This window comes from Varanus komodoensis, unplaced genomic scaffold (assembly GCF_004798865.1).
Source record: "Varanus komodoensis strain SLA01 unplaced genomic scaffold, ASM479886v1 scaffold30, whole genome shotgun sequence".
Lineage (NCBI taxonomy): Eukaryota > Metazoa > Chordata > Lepidosauria > Squamata > Varanidae > Varanus > Varanus komodoensis.
The window spans coordinates 9762721-9783168 of NW_025335762.1; the positions used below are offsets into that span (position 1 = coordinate 9762721).

At 45.3% G+C, this 20448-nt stretch overlaps 1 protein-coding gene across 5 annotated transcripts in view; it reads left to right on the plus strand.

Annotated features, from left to right (window-relative positions):
- Nucleotides 1–20448, plus strand: part of ZMIZ2 (zinc finger MIZ-type containing 2) — a 113979-nt gene that overhangs the window by 60319 nt on the left and 33212 nt on the right. For 4 of the 5 annotated variants that reach the window (XM_044437656.1, XM_044437658.1, XM_044437660.1 and 1 more), the window contains one exon: nucleotides 19217–19361. In XM_044437656.1, coding sequence (XP_044293591.1) covers nucleotides 19312–19361 — 50 coding nt within the window. In that variant the 5' untranslated portion in view covers nucleotides 19217–19311. Of the gene's footprint in view, nucleotides 1–12863; nucleotides 13405–19216; nucleotides 19362–20448 lie in introns of those variants that run through there. The other variant, XM_044437661.1, reaches the window with a different exon arrangement.

Consider the following 20448-nt stretch of genomic DNA (forward strand, 5'->3'; position numbering starts at 1 on the left):
TGCAGGTCGTCCCTCTTCCCAAGGCCTTGGAGAACCATTGTCAATCAAGGAGGCACTACCAGCACAGATGGACCAATAACCTGATCTTCCACGTTGGTGTGTAGATGAATTCAAAGGAGGAAAGGGCTCTGGTTCTTTTGAACAAGTGCGCAGAGCTGCGCGTTTCTGTTCGTGCATCTTTTCTTCCTCTGGCAAAGGAGAAAACTATGTAGCAAATGAAATGCTCAGTTTTGTATTTCTGTTCAAAGGAACAGAAGTGTTTCCTTCTTTAGCATTTGGCCATTCAGGTGGAAATTGTATACAAAGTTGCACTTACCCAGGTAGAAGCCTCACTCTCCTTAATGTACCTGTTCTGACCGTAGGTATGGTTGCCACCTGCAGGATAACTAAAGTTACCACTTGCCCCCTAACTCCAGTGAGGCAACTACTTGCCAGGAAGAAAGAAGGAATGAAGCCTGAAATGGAAGCTTCTGAGCGATTCAGCATTGCTTACTTCTAAGACGTGTCTTGCTTGCTTCTGAAGGGACATGCATGGGCTTGCCTTGCTTCTGAGTAGGTTTAAAACAGTTAAGAATCACATTTTGATCTCACCTGTTCTCTCTTCTTGCCCCACCTATGGATGGAAGGAAGGAAACCCTAACTCCACACCTTTCCCTTATTGGAATTCAGCCCTTGGACTGAAAAAGGTTTCCCACCACTGTTTAAGAATTGTATAAGAGGAAAATTTGAGCAGGTGTTGTTTCTTTCATGAACAGAGGAATCAGTACCAAGTGAAACCTTCCTTCCTACTTCTTAAATCTGAAGTATTCCAGCTTCCAGAACAGGTTTCTACAGTCTGGTCCCTTTCTGGTGCATTGGAATACAGGCCTCATCATCCCCTATCCAGACTGGCTAGGGGATGACAGATGTTGGAGTCTGACATATCTGGAAGACACTTAGATGGGGAAGGCTTTTCCAAGGCTAGTAATCCTAAGATAATTGATAAATTGTAGAATTGACAAACCTTTCTTTTCCCCAGTTTGGGGCCACATCCCAGCAGTCAGCAGGGCCAAAGCCAAGAGTTGATGCTTCTTCTTTCTTGTGCTCCCGTTCCTCCTCCTTCCTCTCCTAACTCAACCTCTGGGAGACTTTCACATACACTTAGAAAACCCCTAGAGTGGAAGACGCACACTACCCTTCCAGGTTGCCTCATTCAGCATAGGAGCTGTTGCAGTGTATATTCACAAAAGGTGCTGGATGTTCGTTTGTTTGTGTGTTTGTTTAAAATTTTTGTATGCCATCCCTTATACCCTGCCATCTCAGGACGGCTCACAATCCATAAAATTGAAATACAATAACATCACATATATAAATAACATAATTCAATAAAAATTTACAAAAAAGACAAAATCAAAGCCACTGTTCAAAATGATTAAAATATCAATTTTTAGAATAGCGATTGAATAAAAAGGTTTTGACCTGGTGCCAAAAAGAATACAAACTCGGCACCAGGCGCACCTCTCCGGGAAGCACATTCCACAATCTGGGCACCACTGCAGAGAAGTGTTCATAAGGCAGAGAGGAGGCTGCGGTGCAGTTGTCCCTGGGCAAAGCTAGTGTGTGGACCTTTCTCCGCACATTCATTTATGGATAGAGAATAGAAGAGGTGTTCCGACCCTTTATCACACACATTAAAGGCTCAAATTGTTGCTTATGTGCTGCTGGATCTGTACAACAGAAAAATAAATCCAATAAGAGCCAGTCAAAAACAGCTCACCCTCAGTTCTCAAGATACCAGCTCCTCAGAGAATGTTGTCTTGCAACTCAGCTTAAGTGGGTGGTGTCCAAAAGTAGGCGTGCATCCATTCACATGTGCTTTTGAACACTGGTTACTGGATTTGTACGGGCGTTTAAATAGCTACTTCTCCTTCCCTATCAGTGTTAAAACTAGATATTGGTGTTAAAAGTGCCTGGAAAGAGGAAGGATGCTTGTCTCTCAGTTCTTCAAGTGCACAGTTTTCAAAAGACCCCCCCCCCCCTTCTTATAATCTGTAGCCCTTTACAGTTTGAATGGGTAAAACCCCTCAAGAACCTCCTGCCATACGCATCTTCCCCTTTATATTATTTGCTAACTGGAATTAATGATCACAAACAATACTTAGCCCTTCAGTTGATGCAAACTATTCGTATTTATTGTACTATCCCCTAATTAATTAATTATTAAAACAAACTGCCAAACCTCTGCTTTAAATATCGCAAAGAGATCAGGTTTAAATCTGAAGAAGTCCTCCAGGAAAGAACAGTATTTTGCCTGTGTTCTGCTTTTCTGCAATTTATTTTTTGCCAAGACTGTGTGGTTCATCAGGGACATTCAGGTTAAATGTTGCTAGATCAATTTTCTTTTTCCATGGTGCACATTTATTGAAAGATTTATTTTTAGGCTAATGTTTTAGGGTTTCTTAGATGGAAGAAATAACCTTTCTTTGAAATTCTGCACACCATTAGGATTAATTATCATGACTAAAAGCAGGGAGACATAAAAAGCACTGGGTGGAAATTTCACATCCTCAGTAAGAAAATGACCGTAGGGCCAAAACACAGATTTGTCACCTATACAGGCAGCTGCTGGCTTGTTTCGGATTGCAGAAGCCTTGCAGATAAACAAGCACACATTGGGGTAGTGCTCGCACATGAGAAGGAGAATTCCCCCACATGGGGAATTTCAACAAATGCAGATTTGTCTTGCGCCTCCCAGCAAAAAGTCCCCTCTTTAATGCAGCTGCTAGAACAAGTTTAGGCAACCTTTTGGGCCAGAATGGGGGCCCAGTTGGAAATCAGAGGAACTGCCCTGAGCACAATTCTGAAATGGCTGCCATGAGTGGGCATAACTAGTCACAAAGGACAAGCCACTTGCCCAGAGGCGCTCATGGGATGCAGGCAGCAGCTCGGAATTCTCACTTCATTTTGAAGCAATCCCCGTTTTCAGTAAGAGAATACACAAATTGTTAAAAAACAAACAGGAGAAGTCGGGTGTCTTCATAGGCACCAAGGAAGGTATCTAGATTTCTGAATTCAGCAGAATTGATGGTACCCCCACAAAGGGTGGGAGGAAGAGGGGAACAGAAAAATATGTTGTTAGAGCAGGGTTTATTGGTCCCAGCTTGAAATTTTTAACCTATTAAAATGAAATTTGGATGCCAGGAAGTACTTCCTGGCAGTTAGGACCCTGAGGGTATGGAATGGGTTTCCACAGGAGGTGGTTGAGGCCCCATCGGTGCAGGTGTTCAAGGATAGGCTGGACGTCCACATGGTGGGCATGTTGGGTGCGGAGCCGCCTAGAGCTGGGGGTCAGACTAGATGTCCCGGGAGACCCCTTCTGACTCGCTCTGTTTCTGTGTGTCTAAATAAAAGATGTATTTTGCAAGTAGATAGATGGAATCTTATTACATGTTTACTTGGAAACAACCTCTACTGAGTTTAGTGAAACTCAGGTATTGGTATTTAAGGTATTATACCCTCATTTGAGAGTAACCTCTACTAAATTTAGTAGGGTTCACTTTGAAATAAATACACAGAAAGCTGTGCTTTTTAATTATGTTAAATTACACAGGAGAGGAGGGGGGGGGGGGGGGGAGAGAGAGAGAGAGAGAGAGAGAGAGAGAGAGAGAGAGAGAGAGAGAGAGAGAGAGAGATATCTCGGGTTTCAACAAGGCATGCAGTGGCCATGCTCCCCATGTGAAACCCAAAAACCAGCTAGTATTCAAATCCATCTCCAGCAGTACTTAATATTCACAGGATCCTTGTAAGCAAGCAAATTAAAAGAGCTGGAAATGAATTTTTAAAAGGGCAGTGCTGATGAGCAGAATTGCCTTTTCTTCTATTTTAGGATTTAAAAAATGCATCCAAAAGCACCACCAGCACAATAATAAATTTGGGATTAGATTTCAGCCCTGGGGTTTGGGAAACCCATGCCCAGGATTAACCAGGAAAGGGATTTGGGAAACCCCTGTTTTTTCTCTCTCTGATTTTTTCCCTGGAATGTCAGGGTCAGGAAGAGGCAAGCTGTGTTTTCCTACAGGGATAGTGCCCTGCCCTGCCCTGCCCGCTCTAACCTCGGCTGCCTCCTCCTGCATTGGGCATGGAGGGAGGGAACGGGCGGGGGGCACACAAGGCAAACAGCCTGCTCTTGGGTGCTGCTGCTGCTGGCTGGCTCCCTGCAGCTGGAAGAGGCTGAGTGGAGCGAGCAGGACGTGCTGTTCCAGAGTCCGCCTGACGTCGGGGCCTGGGAGGGGCGGGAGCACGATGACACTGTCACTGTTGCTGCGGAGAGCCGTTCCACCTTCTCCACAGGGTGGCCAGATTGCACGAGAGGAGCAGGGGATCTTTGCCTGCCCTGCACTCTTTGCCAGCGACTGCCACGAAATAGCCCTAAGCTTTATGCTGTGTACGTCTTGCTTGCTTTGCAGGGGATAAGAAAAGTTGTACGCCCTGCAAGTTCGTTTTGGTGGTAGCTGTACCCAGAGTGCCATGGCATCTTTCTGTGACGGACAGTTGAGAGAATCAGCTTTTGTGAGGATTAGAACCCTCTTCACTTCATTTTCACCACGAGAGCTCCCCCTTCTTACCTACATTTGCATCTGTTGAAGTGGTGTTTTGTCTGGGCCTGGGCAGATTCCCTCTTACGAAGTCGTTTTTGTTCACTGGCTTGCCAGAACCATTCAGCGGCTGGAGGAAAACAGTAGGCCGCAGAGAGAGGAGGCAACGCTGACCACAGAGTGGTGGCTCGTGGCAGGGACAGCTCTGGGTCCCTTTGAGGGCCCTTGCAGAAGGCCAGTCAGTGGGGCACCTCCTTCTAGCAGTCTCCTTTCTCGTCGCTGTGGTCGCCAGCGACTCTTGCTCCCCTCATCCTCTTTCTTTCGATTGCTAGCACTTTCCAGTCTGACGGTGGCGTCTCCGGCTCTTCCTCACCAGCACCATTAGCTGGGCCAAAATGAGAGGCAGGTGAAGAAGCAGGCTGCAGTAGCAAAACGGAAGAGCAATGAGGAGAGTCTTGCTGGTAGACCCCTGTTTGGGTGTGGGCTCTTGACCAGTGCCTCCCTGTGCCTGCCCTTGACGCCAGCTCTGGTTCAGGGTTACATTGCATGAATCATCCACTGGAATGTAGATATTCAAATCTGTCTCTGGGTTGCTACTTCTAACAGTCTGATTTTAACACAGGGAAGCCCTTTGTTGTTGTTAATTGGAAGTCAGAATCCCTCGCCCATCCTGCCCACGCTTGATCTAGTCCAGGAAAGCTGATGCAACAAGAAATCCATTAGTCTTTAAGGTCTCACAAGATGGGTGTTTATTTTCTTGTTGTTAATGATAGAAATGGCCCTTCTGCCTTGCGACCGATTCCCCCTACCTACAGCTTTAGTCAAAGAAAGGAGAAATTCTGTTCCTTCTTCCCCAGTGGTTGCAGATGGGGAAGAAAAGAGCGGGCTTGTGCTGTCACTGACCCTCATGCTCATGCACGCATGCGGACTCATGCACTTTTTGCTTATGCACAATCTCTACAAGAGCGCATGGATCCTTAGTATCGGCTGTTTAGTTTGGTAAAACCCAAAACTATCTTCCCTCCAGAGGAACACCAGCCCCACCCGAGCAGTGAAAAACAAATACAAAGCTCCGCTTAAATCAAGTGGAAAGGGTGCCAGACTTCCAATGCTGACTTGCTGGGGCAGTTTGTAAACAGCTGTGTTATACTTTGGACTTCAGATGCATTTGTCCCTGACTAACTCTGTATTAGCTCTGCCCCTCGCCCCACGCCCAGGACTAGCTCAGTCCCTATCAGGAAAAGAACTGCATTATCCTGGTTAACAGGGGCCTATTGCTTCGACTATCTTGCACTAAGATTTGGAAGGCCTGCACATTGTTACCCAAGGAGAAAGGGACAAATGTTGGATGCATTTTTTTTAAACTGGGTTCATCTTGAGCTAGATTTTGGCCTCTGTATTCACTATTGGAGCTCAGCCTGGGGTGGTGCAAAGTCTGTCTCTGAGATCTCTCCAGAAAGAGTACCTCTAGCTTGCCCAGAGCACTGTTTCCTGTCTTTGCTGACACTGTGTACGGCCTGATACTTATTGAAAGGTTGGATTTGGTCATAATAGACAGCCTCATCTCCATTGCTTACCTTCAGATAGGGATAATGGCTCTCTTGCCTGGGGATGATGTGAGTTGTTGTCGAACAGATCTGGAGGACACCTGGCTTAGGGTGGCTGCAATAAACACTCGAGTGTCTGTAGGGCACCGTGGTGTAAAGTAGCAGCCATTGTGACTTACTATTTAAACAAGTGAATCAGGAGAGATGGGATGCCACACAGCAGCATTTTGTCAGTCATCCCTGCTAATGGATTTAAAAGGAGTTGATATATTTAATACAAGTAATCACAAAAACTGCAGGTGTAGGAGCCATCCTGGAAGAAGCATGCATCCCTCTTTTCTGTCACATAAGTGCCTTCAGTGGCGCTTGTATGTATTGTACGAGACAGGAGTGAGCAACACGTATGGCCCACTGTGACCCTTGTCACAACACACCCCACTGGCCTCCAAAATTAATGTTTAGAAATGGTATGGACTCTTGGCATCTGTTGTGGCTACAGAGCTCCAAAAGGGGCAAAATGAATTGACCCTTTTAAGGCTAATGTTGACCCTTTTAGTGCTGTGTAGTTCCTACGTGGGGGTGGGGGGCAGGGAGCAAAAATTGTGGACCATAAGGGGGAAGTAGTCCCTAGACCTTCCAGAGTTTGCAACTATAGGGCCTGTAGTTCATGTTCACCCAGAATGGCAAACCAGGATTTTGCACACTCCTACATGAGTCATTCTGCTAATACAAATGGTTACATGAACAATTCCTGGTTTTAGCACATTGTCTGAATGTTAGATCCTGAATTGTGCCTTTATAAACCAGTATTTGTATTCCAAGAACAAGCCTTAGCTTGTAACCCTGGTTTGTAAAGAATATAACAAACCAGGATCCCCAATTTGAACCACATACGTAATACAAACATTCTAGTTTGTTTAGTCATAAGGGGTAGGAGCTAAGCATGAAGCTTCTAAGTCAGGATTCCGTAGAAAGCTATGGCTCAGATTGGACTTGCTTTATATGTACTTTAATAAAAGGAGATGATGAAAGGGAGATTATGGCTGCTAGAGCTAGTAACAGTGCAAATTCCAAATAATAATTAAAAAATTAATGCTGGGGGAGACCTCCTGCTTGGCTTCTGCAGTAATACCTGGCTGGCTTGTGCTGGACAATAAACCATGAGGGCTCTCATCATTCAGCAATCAGCAACATAGAGCTGATGCCCCCCAAGCCATTGTGTAAACACTCCAAAATGGTTTCTGTGGATTAACTAGGAGTTAATTTATATGTTATTCTTCAAAATGCTCAAGGAAACACCCTGCCCATTGACATCCAGGGTTCTTATTTCTAGCAAACATTCCATGGAGTTGATCAGTGGAAGATTATGTTCTTAGGGTCAACTAAATGTTACCCGCCCCCAGGCTGAGCTCCAACACTGAATTCAGATGCCAAATCTAGCATAAATGTGTAAACATGCATCACTGATGCATTCACCAGATTTCTATATAAAGTGTGTGGCCTAGTCTAAACATTGATCGGAATAAGCCAGAACAGCCTTCTCCAACTGTGAACCCTCCAGATGCATTGGATGACAATTCCCAGAATTCTCAACTGTTGGCCAGGCTGTCTGGAACACTTAGAACGCACCAGATTGAAGATGACTGCAGTAGAAGTATCCTAAAGTAAACTACTAGGGCGTATTTCACAGTCTTTAAATACTTTCCCCATATCTGAGGATATCAGGTTATCTGAGGGAACTCCTTTTCCCATATTTACCTACCTGGACTTTAAGATCATTCTGTGGGGGCTTCTCAAGGAATATCCCCTAGGGAAGTAAGAAGGGGGTGACTAGAAGGGCCTTCTAGCTTGTGACACCCCATCTTTGGAATAAGCTCCCCCAGAGAGGTTTGCCTGGTGCCTACTCTTTCTCCTTTTCAGTACCAGGTTAAAAAAGTTCCCCCCCTCCCAGGCATTTTAATAGTTAAAAGTTGTCATTTTAATAGGGTTTTATTAGATGCTGCCATTGTACTTGTGTACCAGTTTGACTAACTATCTTGCGGATGTTTTCATTATTGTTGTTTATGGGTTGTTGTTAGTGTTTCATTGTGGTATTGTTATTTTTAACTTGTGTAAACTGCCCAGAGAGCATTTCTGGCTAGGGGGCAATAAATACATGAAATAGGTATCAAAACTCTTTCCTGTCAAATCAACGCTGTGACATCAGGAAGAGGGGTTCTGCTCTGGTACCCCATTGCTGTGCCAGATGGGATTCACCGTACTGTTGTTCTGCCGTGATCCGATGCCTGGCTCTTTCGTTTCACTGAAGATGCCAAGGACTGCACTTAGTCCTGCACGGAAAGCATGTACTTTGCCATGTTGCTTCTGGCTGAGTAGATCAGCCAGACCCCAGTTTGTATGTGAATTGAGTGGGCACAAAGAAATTATCCTGCATCCACCGTAAGACACAGTTTCTTAATGCCATTATTAGGATGCTCTAAAATGTCGCACAAAATTGTTGGTGTGGCTTCAAATTCACTAGAACATAAAGCAAAAGTGGGATGGGCTTGAGGAAGTCTCTACCACAGCTACTTCGGCTCTCGGTTTCTGTTTTCTGATTTCAGTAAGATGCAGATAGCAAAACTTTTTCCCTTATCATTTCCTTTTCAGACAAACTCAGTTCTTAAAATTGTATGATTTTTGTGCTGCTGTTATGATTTAGAATTATGACCTTTAATGCAGAAAGTATATTTGGGGAGGGGATGGAGGTAATTAGTTCTTTTTAGCTGCTGTTACTTTGGGGAACAAACGGGAAAAAACCTGGATACTTCTCTCTCCTTTTCTCTGCAACTTTGCATAGCTTAGTTAAGAATGCCAATTCATCTTGAAACTGCTTGTGGGCTGTAGCCTCTGTACACTTGATTGGCTTGTAAAAGAATTTGCAGAAGCAATGGTTTTTATCATGATGAAAAAGCCTTGGCAGCACCATCAAAACACACAAAAACGTGGGTTAACGCAGCCTTAGTTTAGAGAGTGAAGCCTAGTAAAGCACACCTTCCCTCACTACTTATATTGTAGCCATGCAGCTGTACTGCTTTTCTCCTGACCAAGTGGCTTTCCAAAGAGAGAAGGCAGTATATATTTTAAAAATCATACATCAGGGTCATTTTAGATCTTTGCTCTTGGATTGTTTCCACCATGGCTCATATTCCAGACCTGAGGAGCAGGAATGAGCAACAGGATGTCCTCCAGATGTTTTCAAGTCCAGCTCCCATAAGCTCCAACCAGAACAGTCTAGAATTATGGGTGTTGCAGTTCAACAACATATGGACGATCATCCCCTACTCTTGCCTTAGAAGGCATGCACTGAAGACTGGCTAGCTCCATGGCAGGGTACATTCAGAGTCAAACTCATGGTGCTGGTTCAGTCCTTGATTTGGACTCAACCAGGGTTTCAATTGTCACAACTGCTGAGAAACTTGCAGAAGAGGAAGGCAATCGCTTCCTCCCTCAAGCAAGTTCCACATGAGCTGCACTACCTCGTTATGAACAGGCACAGGCAGAACAATACAACTGGCAAGAATTTTAACAATAAATCAAGGCTAGTATTCTTCAGATGTGTTGGGCAACAACTCCCACTCCATTCCTGACTAATTACCTATGGCTCCCTTAGATGGCACAAGGACATCTCCCACTATTAATTGATAAATGTAAATGCCACACATGATACTTACTGACCTATAGGATGTATGTTTTCCATCATTTTAGTTTTAAAGCTAGGGCATCTTTTTAGTTTCTTTCACCTATTTAAAATGGATATTAACCATTAATTTACTGCATTTTACCCAATTCTTCTTTGAAGAAGCTGATGCAGGTGGTCCCACCCCACCATCGCTGCTGACACCAATTCAGCATGCAGTTTATTGAGTAGAAAGGCAAGAGTGGTGAGGCTGCCAAGTGACCATAATAAAAACGGATCTGGCCTGCTTTTGTGCTCTTTAAAAAATCAGCTTCTTCTGCAGCAGTCAGCATACAGAGGTTTTTCTCAGTGCAGCATAAATATTATCATATGGTAATATCTGCAGATTAAATAACAGAACCTATTTAAGAACCAGAATTGGAAAGCGTACCCAAGGCCAGCAAGTAAATTATTAGTTATAAGGTAGGCATGTCACTTTCGCATGTCTTAATAGCAGAAGCTCTGCACTATGTACCTGGAAAAACTTTCAGGTGCAACCGCTGGGAAACATTTCTGTATGAATTCCCTCTTTCTTTGTCCCTACCTCACCCTCGTCCCAGGCATAAATTCTTCTTATGCTTTCAGTTCCATCTTTTTTGCTTTTATTTTTGCGGTGGTGAAGGTGTCAGGATGTGGAACAGCACCCATGCATGCCACTGGGTCCAGAGAAAATGCTTCCTTTTTAATCTGCAGCTGATGAGGCATCCCTGTCCAGCTCAGCACTGTGTTCTAGACAGTGCTCAACTCTTCCTGCATGATCTTTATTCTCACCACAGCATGCTGGACTGCGAGTTTTAAGCCTTCCTGCCCAGTGTGTCGTGAAATAAATATATGTGCATCCTTAAGCTGATCCCTGAAAGTTTTCCCATGTGACACTCTGGTCCTCTGGCCAAGAGGAATTCCCAGCCCTGCCCCTGTGGTTCTCCAGTGTTACCAATTCAACCTTCCATGATACAGTTGTATTGCCAGCCTTCACCGCACCTCCTTTCCACCATACTCACATACACTCAGAAACCAAGGCAAATTAGGGTTCCCCCACCTGCTTCTTGGCAAGAAGGTCTGTACTGCTTTGCAGAAAGACCTGTTTGAGCATCCTTCTCTTAATTTTTAGAAAAGCCATTAGAGGGCTTGTGGTCACTCCCAGATGAGGCAGTGGCTTTCTTTGGGGGAAATGGGGTTTCAAACTGACAGTTGGAAGTTGTGTCAGATTATATGCATTGGTTAGCTCAGAACTGAGGGCTTCTTACCACATTCTGCTTGCTTTGCTTTGCTTTGCTTTGCTTTGCTTTGCTTTGCTTTGCTTTGCTCTGCTCCCAAGCAAAATGGCCTTCAAGTTGTTCCTGGGACTAAAAGCATCTTTTAGGTAAAGATTGAGGCATGACAAAATTTGCAATGGGGTACTATGTGTGTGTGTATGTATTTATACATTAGAAAAGATGAAACAATTAAGTGATGAAATATAGAAAGAGCACTGCAAATTCATTATCCTCACTTGGTAATATGGTGGGATCCCATTTCCCTAAAATAACCATGGTGGCAACGCATAACTGAGGCGACCTATAAAACAATAATTGCAGCCCTCTTCAGGCATTTTAAGCTTCCCACTATGAGCAGGAAAAACCTGGACACCTTCACTTGCATCAACTTTGCTAACCTGCCTGTTTTGGGATCTAAAATTATTGTTCGTGGTCTCTGGGCATCACACATGTGGGCTCTTCACACATGCATGGAGAGGTTTTTGGGTAGATTCCAAAGATGACTAGTTAGTATTTGGCGGGAGCCCGGCCCCCAACGTGACTAGCGTGTGGGTGGGGTTCCCACTGAGACCCCAGTCCTTCCTTGACCGCCCTCGTGAACACATTGGGAAGTTCCTGATTTTACTTATTTCGTGAAATTGTTTTTCTTCGATGACTTTTTCTGATTTCTTCTTGCTAAAAGCAAGGAGGAGGAGGAAGAGAAAATAATTCTAGAACCAGACCTCGGACGTGGGAGTTCTCACCGGGCAAACCCCCACTAACTTGCACCTTATTCAACCAACACAATGGTATTGAAGGCTCCTTTCTTTAATTGCACACGTGCGGTAGTAAACTCCCTCCTACAGATGGCCACTGCCTTTTCTGCCTTGGAGAATCTCATGTTGCAGAAGCCTACTATCACTGCTAAGCCTTTACCAAGCAGGCAAGAAAGCACTGAACTGACCAGCTAAAAGCTCAACTTTGGGCCATGCCCTGCACTTTGGCATCAGCAAGAAGAAATCTTGACCTTCCTCTTTGTGACAGCCTTTGAGGAACTTATAGAGGAATATCATGTCCCCACTCCATTCAATCTGAGAAGGTGCCATTGAGGAGCACTCTTTGTGTCCCATTTAGCAGCCAATTTTGGATCCACCTAATAGTTTTTCCATCTAGTCCAGTTTTTGATAATTTGTTTATCAGAATGTCGTGTGGCACTATGTCAAAAGCTTTGCTAAAGTCTAGCTAGATTATGTCCACAGTGTTCCCTCTCTCCACTTGAGAAGTTACCCAGTCAAAAAATGAAATTAAATTAGTCTGACAGGATTTATTTTTGATAAATCCATGCTGGCTTCTGTCAATCACTGCATTTTCTTCAAGATGCTTGCAGATGGATTTTTTAATAATTTGCTCCAGAATTTTTCCAGGGATTGATGTCAGACTAACTTGTCTATAGTTCCCAGATTCTTCTTCCCCCCCCCCCCCTTTTTGAAGATAGGGACAACATTAGTCCTTTTCCAGTCTTCTGGCCCTTCTCCTATTTTCCAACATTTATCAAAGATAATAGCCAGTGGTTCTGATAGTGGTTCTGCTAGCTCTTTTATGACTCTGGGATGGAGTTCATTGGGCCCTGGAGATTTGAAAGTGTTTATTCCATCAAGGTATTCCTTGACCATTTGTCTGTCAATCTTGGGCTGCCATCTCTCACTTCCAGCTTGTACTTTCTCTTGATTGCAGATTTTCCTGTGGGAGAAGACTGAGGTGAAGTAGGAATTGAGCCTACTCTGCCTTTTCCTTGTCATCTGTTATCACTCCGCCATCCACTTTAAGTAGCCGGACACCCTACGCTTCCTCATATCTTTTGTTCTGGATGTATCTGAAGAAGGCTTTCTTGTTGTTCTTAGCAGCCCTTGCTATTCTCAGTTCATTTCCTGCTTTAGCCTTCCTGATGATGTCCCTGCAGTTCCTTGCTATTTGTCTATATTCTTCCTTTGTGGCCTGGCCCGCTTCCACTTCCTTTGTCCTTTATGGTGAATCACGTCGGGGACCACCCGTTTCCTCAGAAAGATTTTCCAGGTGGGTTGCTCACACCATATTCCTGGTGTATTCCTCTCTGGGCTTTAACTCTCTGCAGCTGTCAAAGCACACTTGACCAGCGTGACGTCTGCCCCCACCACTCTCTGTGCTGGCATGTCACTCACAGTCCTGTGCACTGTGGCAACGTGGTCAAACCCTTTGCCCTTTATTCGCCATTACAGTCTTGATGTTAAAGCGAAGAAGAGCAGAGTGGACCTTTCCTCGTTACTTTGATGAACACCACCACCCTCCTCGAGGTAAGCTTGCCGGTCGTCCACATGTGTGTGATGCACAGAGACCACGAAGAATAACGGCAGGTTCCCTTCCCTATAACTGTCACTCTTCAAGTGGTCATTGTGCATTCACACATACCCAGCCCCCGTTCCCTCTGGAGCGTCTCATTCGACACAGGGGTTCCACGTCCCTTAACTTGATTATGATGGTGGTCTTAGCCTCAAACTGAGGCCTCAGTGGGAGCCTCGCCCTCACACTATTTGCGTTGGGGTCGGGCTCCCACCAAATACTAATTAGTCAGCTTTGGAATTTTCGTGAAAACCGATCCACACATGTGTGAAGAGCCCACATGTGTGAATGCTCAGGTGACCACTCAAGGAATGACAGTTAAGGTAAGGAAACCTGCCTTTCTTGGGGGCAGGTTCTTCTTGTATAGGCTACCCCATATGATTCAGAATGCTTGAAAAGTCAGGATTTCTTTTTTAAAAATTGTGTAGATGAGATGCTTTCTTCTTCAGAAGTTCTGATACGTGGAGTATGACATGACAGAGGATGAAGGGCCAAAGAGCAAACCCAGTTCATTCCCTTGCATGTTTGGAGTACAGGGGGATACACCTGAGTAGGGTTTCGGTGTTCTCCAAATCTTTTGTTGGAGATTATTCCTGCAACTATTTATTTATTTATTTATTTATTATTTTATTTATTTATTAAAACATTTTTATGCCGCCCCATTCGCCGAAGCCTCGGGGCGGCTTACAACAAAAAATTAAAATAACATTTTAAAATATATACAATAAAATACAAATATATAATATAAAACATACACTATAAAACAAGCCACCCTGGCCAAATAAAATTCAATAATATTAACATTTAAAATACTGCTTAAATAAAAAGGTCTTCGCCTGGCGCCAAAAAACAAATAACGACGGCGCCAGGCGGACCTCTCTGGGGAGCGCATTCCATAACTTAGGCGCCACCGCTGAGAAAGCCCTCCTCCGAGTAACCACCCTCCTAACTTCTTCCATGGAGGGCTCCCGGAGAAGGGCCTCTCCCGCCGATCTCAGGGGGCGGCTGGGCATATAAGGATGTAAGCGCTCCTTCAGGTAACCAGGTAACTAAACCCAGTGTAGCCTTTTTATATGTCTGGATTCCTCCCTAGGGATTGTGGTCATCATTTAGGCACATGTCTCGGCTAGGCCATCTTAGGTTTTGTTCTTCACAACCTTCCCCCCCTCCCCCCAGAATTTTCCTTCTCAAGGGATCTCTTTCAGGTCATCTTGATATTGCAGACCTATGTGTATTGTAAGTGCATGGTATCCATAGGGAATCTTTTCCCTGTAACTGTAGCCCATTTGCTAGTACATTTGGTGTTAAACACTCACAGGAGGATTTTAATTTTTTTACTTCAATTTTGTCTTCTCCCTGGTTCCTAGCTGTCTGTCTGAGGTTCACAGCTCCACTATTTGAACAATACCTGTGTTTCCCAATCTGTTTTGGGAATATCCAGAATCTCTTACCAAAGATATTAAAAGCCTCCTCTGGATTTAATTTCTTTACTTTTAAACTATATTTTTGCTGTTCCTTTCCATAGCTGTTTGTCTCTTTGAGGGGTTTAAAAGGGGTTATTAAGTAACTATTTTACAGTTCCCCAGGTGTATTCTTTAATCCAAATGACAGAGCCAGCTCCGAGCTCTGAGGGGATCATGACAATAGTGCATTCTTTGGTGTCTGTCCCCTTCTCCATTGCTGATTGACAGCAGCCTCGGTCTCCAAGCACCACTGAAGTTCTGCACCTAGCGGCCATTTGACATTCCCCAAACACCCCTCCTGTGGCGTCATTTTGGATCACTGTGGGAAATTGAAATAGTGGGTAGCTGCCCGGTGCTAATCAGAGCACAAGAAAAAGTTCAATGGGGCCTCGAGGTGTAAGTTAGTGATGCCATTGTTAAGTGATGCCAAATGTTGACACATTGCAAAAACACATTGAATCTGCTTCAATAATAATTTTGTTCATCTGGAGAAGGGATGTACAACTTGCTAGGAGATACCTAAACATCTTGTGGGTTGCATCCTTCACCACTGGTTATGCTGGCTATGACTGATGGGATTTGTAGTCAAAAACATCTGGTGAAATCCTATGCAGGCTGATAACTTTCATGGTTCATTTTTGAGTGTGGTATATATATGTATAATTGGGGGAGCACATCCATGGGATGGCAAAGAAGCAGGAGGGTGGGGAACAGGCAGCTGGCTGCATTTCCTTTTAGGAAGAAATGTGCTCTCAATATGACAGGTAGCACCCAGTTGCAGTTCTGTGGGTTGGTTGCATCTGTGAATGGGAGTGCCTTTTCTGATGAAAAATTGTTGTATGAGAGGGTCACCACCTTCCTGGTTTTACACCAAACACACTAATGACATGAAAATGATAGATATGACAGATACTTAAACGTGTGAACTCATGTGTGAACTCATATTTCAGCATCACCACCCTTCTGGAGGGAGAGGCCATTCCTGAACAGAACAGGGTTTGAGCCACAAACTGGTATTGCTTTTACCATTTATGAGGAGCTTTAAGGACCTAAAAATTCTATGTCGTTTTTCCACTGTTTACCAACTGCTATTGAACCTTGCTATACAAATGATGGGCTACCCTCGTCTCCCTCAAAAGGAGTACTTCACACCCTGTCCCCATCCCAGGGACAAATGCAGACGGGAGTACACCCCAGAACATTATATACTCCCCGTCTTCCCAGCTCCTGTCCTACCACTGCAGCATATCTCTGGAACTCTTCCATTCTTTTAAAAATGCAAAGCAAATCCTACCCTGACATTTTAATCAAGGCAGATGACATAGAATAACAGCCAAATCCACATAAAACCATTTAAAAACATCCAATTCATGCATCACTTTAAACATTACCAAACAGCCCAAAAAGACATGCGGGAGAGAGCTTGTAGCTACACCATTTAGCAGTGTGGGCAGTCAGTCAGCCCCCTTTCTCTCCATTTACCCTTTGAGCCAAAAAGGAAAAGGCAGAAGGACATGAATGCTCCAGTTGGTCCAGCCTAGTGTGGCCGGGCAGGTATATCTTTCATTGTTGCGTCTCTCCTCAGTTCCTCCATGGTCTAGATCAGTGGTTTGCAACCTTTCTGCAGCTGGGGACTGGCAAAAACAGGAAAACCACCTCGGGAACTGCTGAGGCAGAAACAAAAAGCACCATACACATAATATTCTGTGTATTAGCTTCCAAACACAATTAAAAAAAGAAAAGAAAATGCTCCAAAACAACCAGAAACTGAGCTACTAAAAATGCCAACAAAAGAACCATATACCAAAATGGGTGCAGCATGGTCCAGCTGTCTCCCGCCGAGCCGTCTCTCCCATCACTACCCACCCCAGCGGCACCAGCACCCCCCGCCCCACAAATGTGATGCCCACCGAGGAGGTGGTGGAGCACCGCCAGCCCCTGTGCTAGTCATGGCGAGTGAGATGCCCCCCCATGGACCAACAGAAAATTGACTGGGCGCCAGTCCGTGGACCGGTGGTTGAAAACCACTGGTCTAGGTGATCTGGGGTTCAATAACCAATAGAAAGAATAGACAGAATAGACAATAGACAGAACAATAACCAAAGGAGATCCCTGCTTTCTAGCTCCTTGCCAAGTCGGGCTTTTTTCTCTTTCCCTGTTCCCCATCTTTCTTTCAAATCAGAAGCCAGAAACCATGTTGGAGCAGTTTTAGGAGAGGCACTTCCCTAGCACATTCAGAAGTAAAACAGCACATTTCCCATGCTGTAATCCACAGGCAAAGAAAGAAAAAAATCCAGGATACACTGGAGTGCACAGCAGAGCGAGTGCACAGTTCTGCTACGGTTTCCTGCACAGCTGACTTTCAGCAAGCCAGCTAGTTACTGGGGTGTCTCCTTTTCCATTTGGAAAGTGAAGGTATTAGCATTTAGCGCTCAGGGATGGGAGCAAAACTGTGTGACTCACAAGTCCTGCATCAGTGCCTGGCATCATCAGGCTGAGCTAGCCGAAACTGAGGTGGAGGACGAGGCATGGTGAGTGTGCGTTCCTGGCACTGAGTGATGGGCCCAAGGAGCCCTTGAGCACCCCTCCGTCTACACTGTACCCTCTGTCCCACATCCTGTAGCGAGACAAGCCGATGAACCAGTAAAAAGGAACCCGGGACCCACTTCCTGAGTTACAAGGGGTGTGATGGGCTACACTTGGGGGCCAAAGACCACGCAGGCCCCGGGGCTGCAGGTGTTTAGCCAGCTTTTGCGTTGCATTTGTCTGGAAACTGGGCTACAGAGAGTTAATTTGGTGTAACTAGGCCAGCCCTCGGGCCTGTACTGCCAGGACCTTGTTTTGCCAGAGCTGGGCAGTACGCCAAGTTCCTTCTGGCTGCTGTATAAAGTTGACGTAGTCAGAGCAAAAAGCCTCTGCTGAACACATGTGACCACTTCCCCCCAGGAAAACTGGGGCATATGGGGGGGCATATTGAGGAGGGGCAGAGGGCTCCACTGGCTGGAAGTTGCTAGTGTGGCCTTGAAACCAAGAATTGTGATAGCAGAGAGGGGTGGATGATTTTGCTTGGCCCAGAACAAAAGAGACCGCGTGCGGTGCGGGTACCAGCCTTGCACCCACTTGTGGCCTTGACGTTGTTGGTGGAGAAGAGAGTACATAAGGAGCAATAGGAGGGGAGGTTTGAGCCATATTGTCAAGGCCGGGGGAGTGGGGGCGGGGGGAGAATCCCTGTCAACCTTCCCCAACCTGGTGCCCTCTGGAGGTTTTCAGCTACCATTTCCAGAATCCATTTTCATTGCCTACACTAGCTGAAGCTGATAGGAGTTGATGTCCATACCACACGAAGGAATCAAGGTCAGGAAAGCTGTTCTTTATTGTTTATGGCAGCAGCCTTTTGATTATGTTTGTGCCTGCAGCAAGTATGAGAATTTCTGAGAATCTTGATTCGTGGCATGTGGATCTTGGGCTCCTGTTCATGGGAACTGGCTTGTAATTAGAGGCATAGCAATCATGGGAAGGGGGTGTTAAACATACCCTGGAAGAAGGCGGTGTTAAACATGGGGAAGGGGGTGTTAAACATACCCTGGCAGGCATACCAGCCATTTGCAGTCTCCTGTGCTGGAATTTCTGAACCTTCCACTGACTGCCAATTTCTTTCCAACTTTTGCAATTGTCCCCCCATTCTCAAAGTTTGGAATGTCTTTCCTAAGACTTAGTTACTGGCTGTAAGAGCTTCTCACTAAAAATGCTGGCATTTTTGTCCCATCCCATCACCTTTGGACCCATCCATCACTGAAACATGCCCCCTGCTTCTCTAAAACTAAATTTTGTCCTTGGGTAGAAAGGAATTCCCATCCTTGCATTAAAAGAACCTGGCTGGAACAGAAAAACCTCTGCCTGAGATGTTAGACAGCCACTGCCAGTTAGTATAGATAATAACACTGGGCTTAATCATATGTTAAAAAGCCTGCCCTGGTGTGAGACAGCTTCCTAGGTTCCTACAGTTTTCCGGTGGTAGAAGAATTACCTAGTGGCATTGGAGTTCCTTTCCCTCTGAAAAAAGAGGGGTGTCATAATGGGGGAGGGTGCCACCGATGAACTCTCTGTTCCTGCGTGTCCAGCAAATCCTACAGCCACCCCTGGACGGAGAGCACTTCAGCAGCCAAGCCTGGTTTAATTTCTCCATTGCATGCTTCCTGGAAGGATCTGCTTCTGGCAAGCTTTGACTCTCCTCTATGCACAACGTGGCCACTGTTCCATCATATGGTTTTTAATATCTTGCTTTCTCCCTGCTTCTCCCTAGCCCAACTGGAGCTGTGACACACAAGAGGCTACCACTGCTCTCCTTGTATTGCCTCGGAAGATCCTGCTCCCAATCCCTTCACCTTCCTGTAGCCAATGAACTCAATGAACCCAATGAAACCATCGCTCCCACCCACCCCGCATGGGTGAGTACGGCTGAGCCTTCCTCCTCTCGCACACACCTTGTGCACATCTCTTTCTGTCTTACCCTTGGGAATACAGTGGGCTGGATGCATGCTGCAATTCCACACAAGAATTCTCTAGTTACCAGCGCACAATTCAGCATCCTGCTATCCCAGGTTTCGTTGAAAAGTTTTCCAGCCCTGACGATTACAAATGATAGGTAGACAATGGGTATCCTTCACAGCTCAGTGCAGAGAAAGCCTTAATTCCAAGGCTTAGTGCCTTCATTTAAACGGAGCAGGTCAAAGCCACCTCTGCCCAAGGACCTTGGATGTCTGTTCCCAGTCATAGCAGGCAGTACTGAACTGGATGTTTATATTGTCTGACCTGTTGTACTGCCCTGTATTCAGCAAAGCACCAGAGCCTTTGTCTGAGGGAAGCCGCCATGGAAACATGTTGTTCTGAGATGTTACAGCTGTCCTACCTGTGATTGCTGTTCTGTGACACACATGTCACGCATAACAAGCATCACCTGAGTAAACTAGAACTCTGCTGGTTTAAACCAAAGGCCCACCTGGATCAGGAATGCCCAGCTTCTTTCAGTCCATGGCCAGATTCCAGCTCAGAGAAGCTTCTAGGGGCCACATTACACTGACAGCAGAATATTTTTGCTTATGCTCTTATTGCTGGTGCATTTCATTCTTTTAGAAAGCCATAGAAAAGCCATAGAACCACCAAACCTTTGGTGATCACAAGAAAGGCAATATAACCAGGGGGTGGTAGGGAGACCATTTACAGAACCTGGACAGCCAGTTGAGGACACCTGATTTTGCCCATGACTCTGAAGCTTAACACGCCAATCTAGTCCCCACATCCTGCTTCACTTAGTGTCTCTCCAGATGCTTCATAGTCTTCCCTCTCGCAATTGAGGGCCAATGTGCTATGGTGGTTAGAATGTTGGCCTGGGGGCCTGTGAGGTCTGGGTTCTGGTTGCCAGTTGGCCATGAAGTTCACTGGGTGACTTTGAGCCATTCACTCACTCTCAGGCTAAACTACTTCCCTGGGTTTTTGTTGCAAGGATAAAATGGAATTATGTAAGTTCTTCGCAAG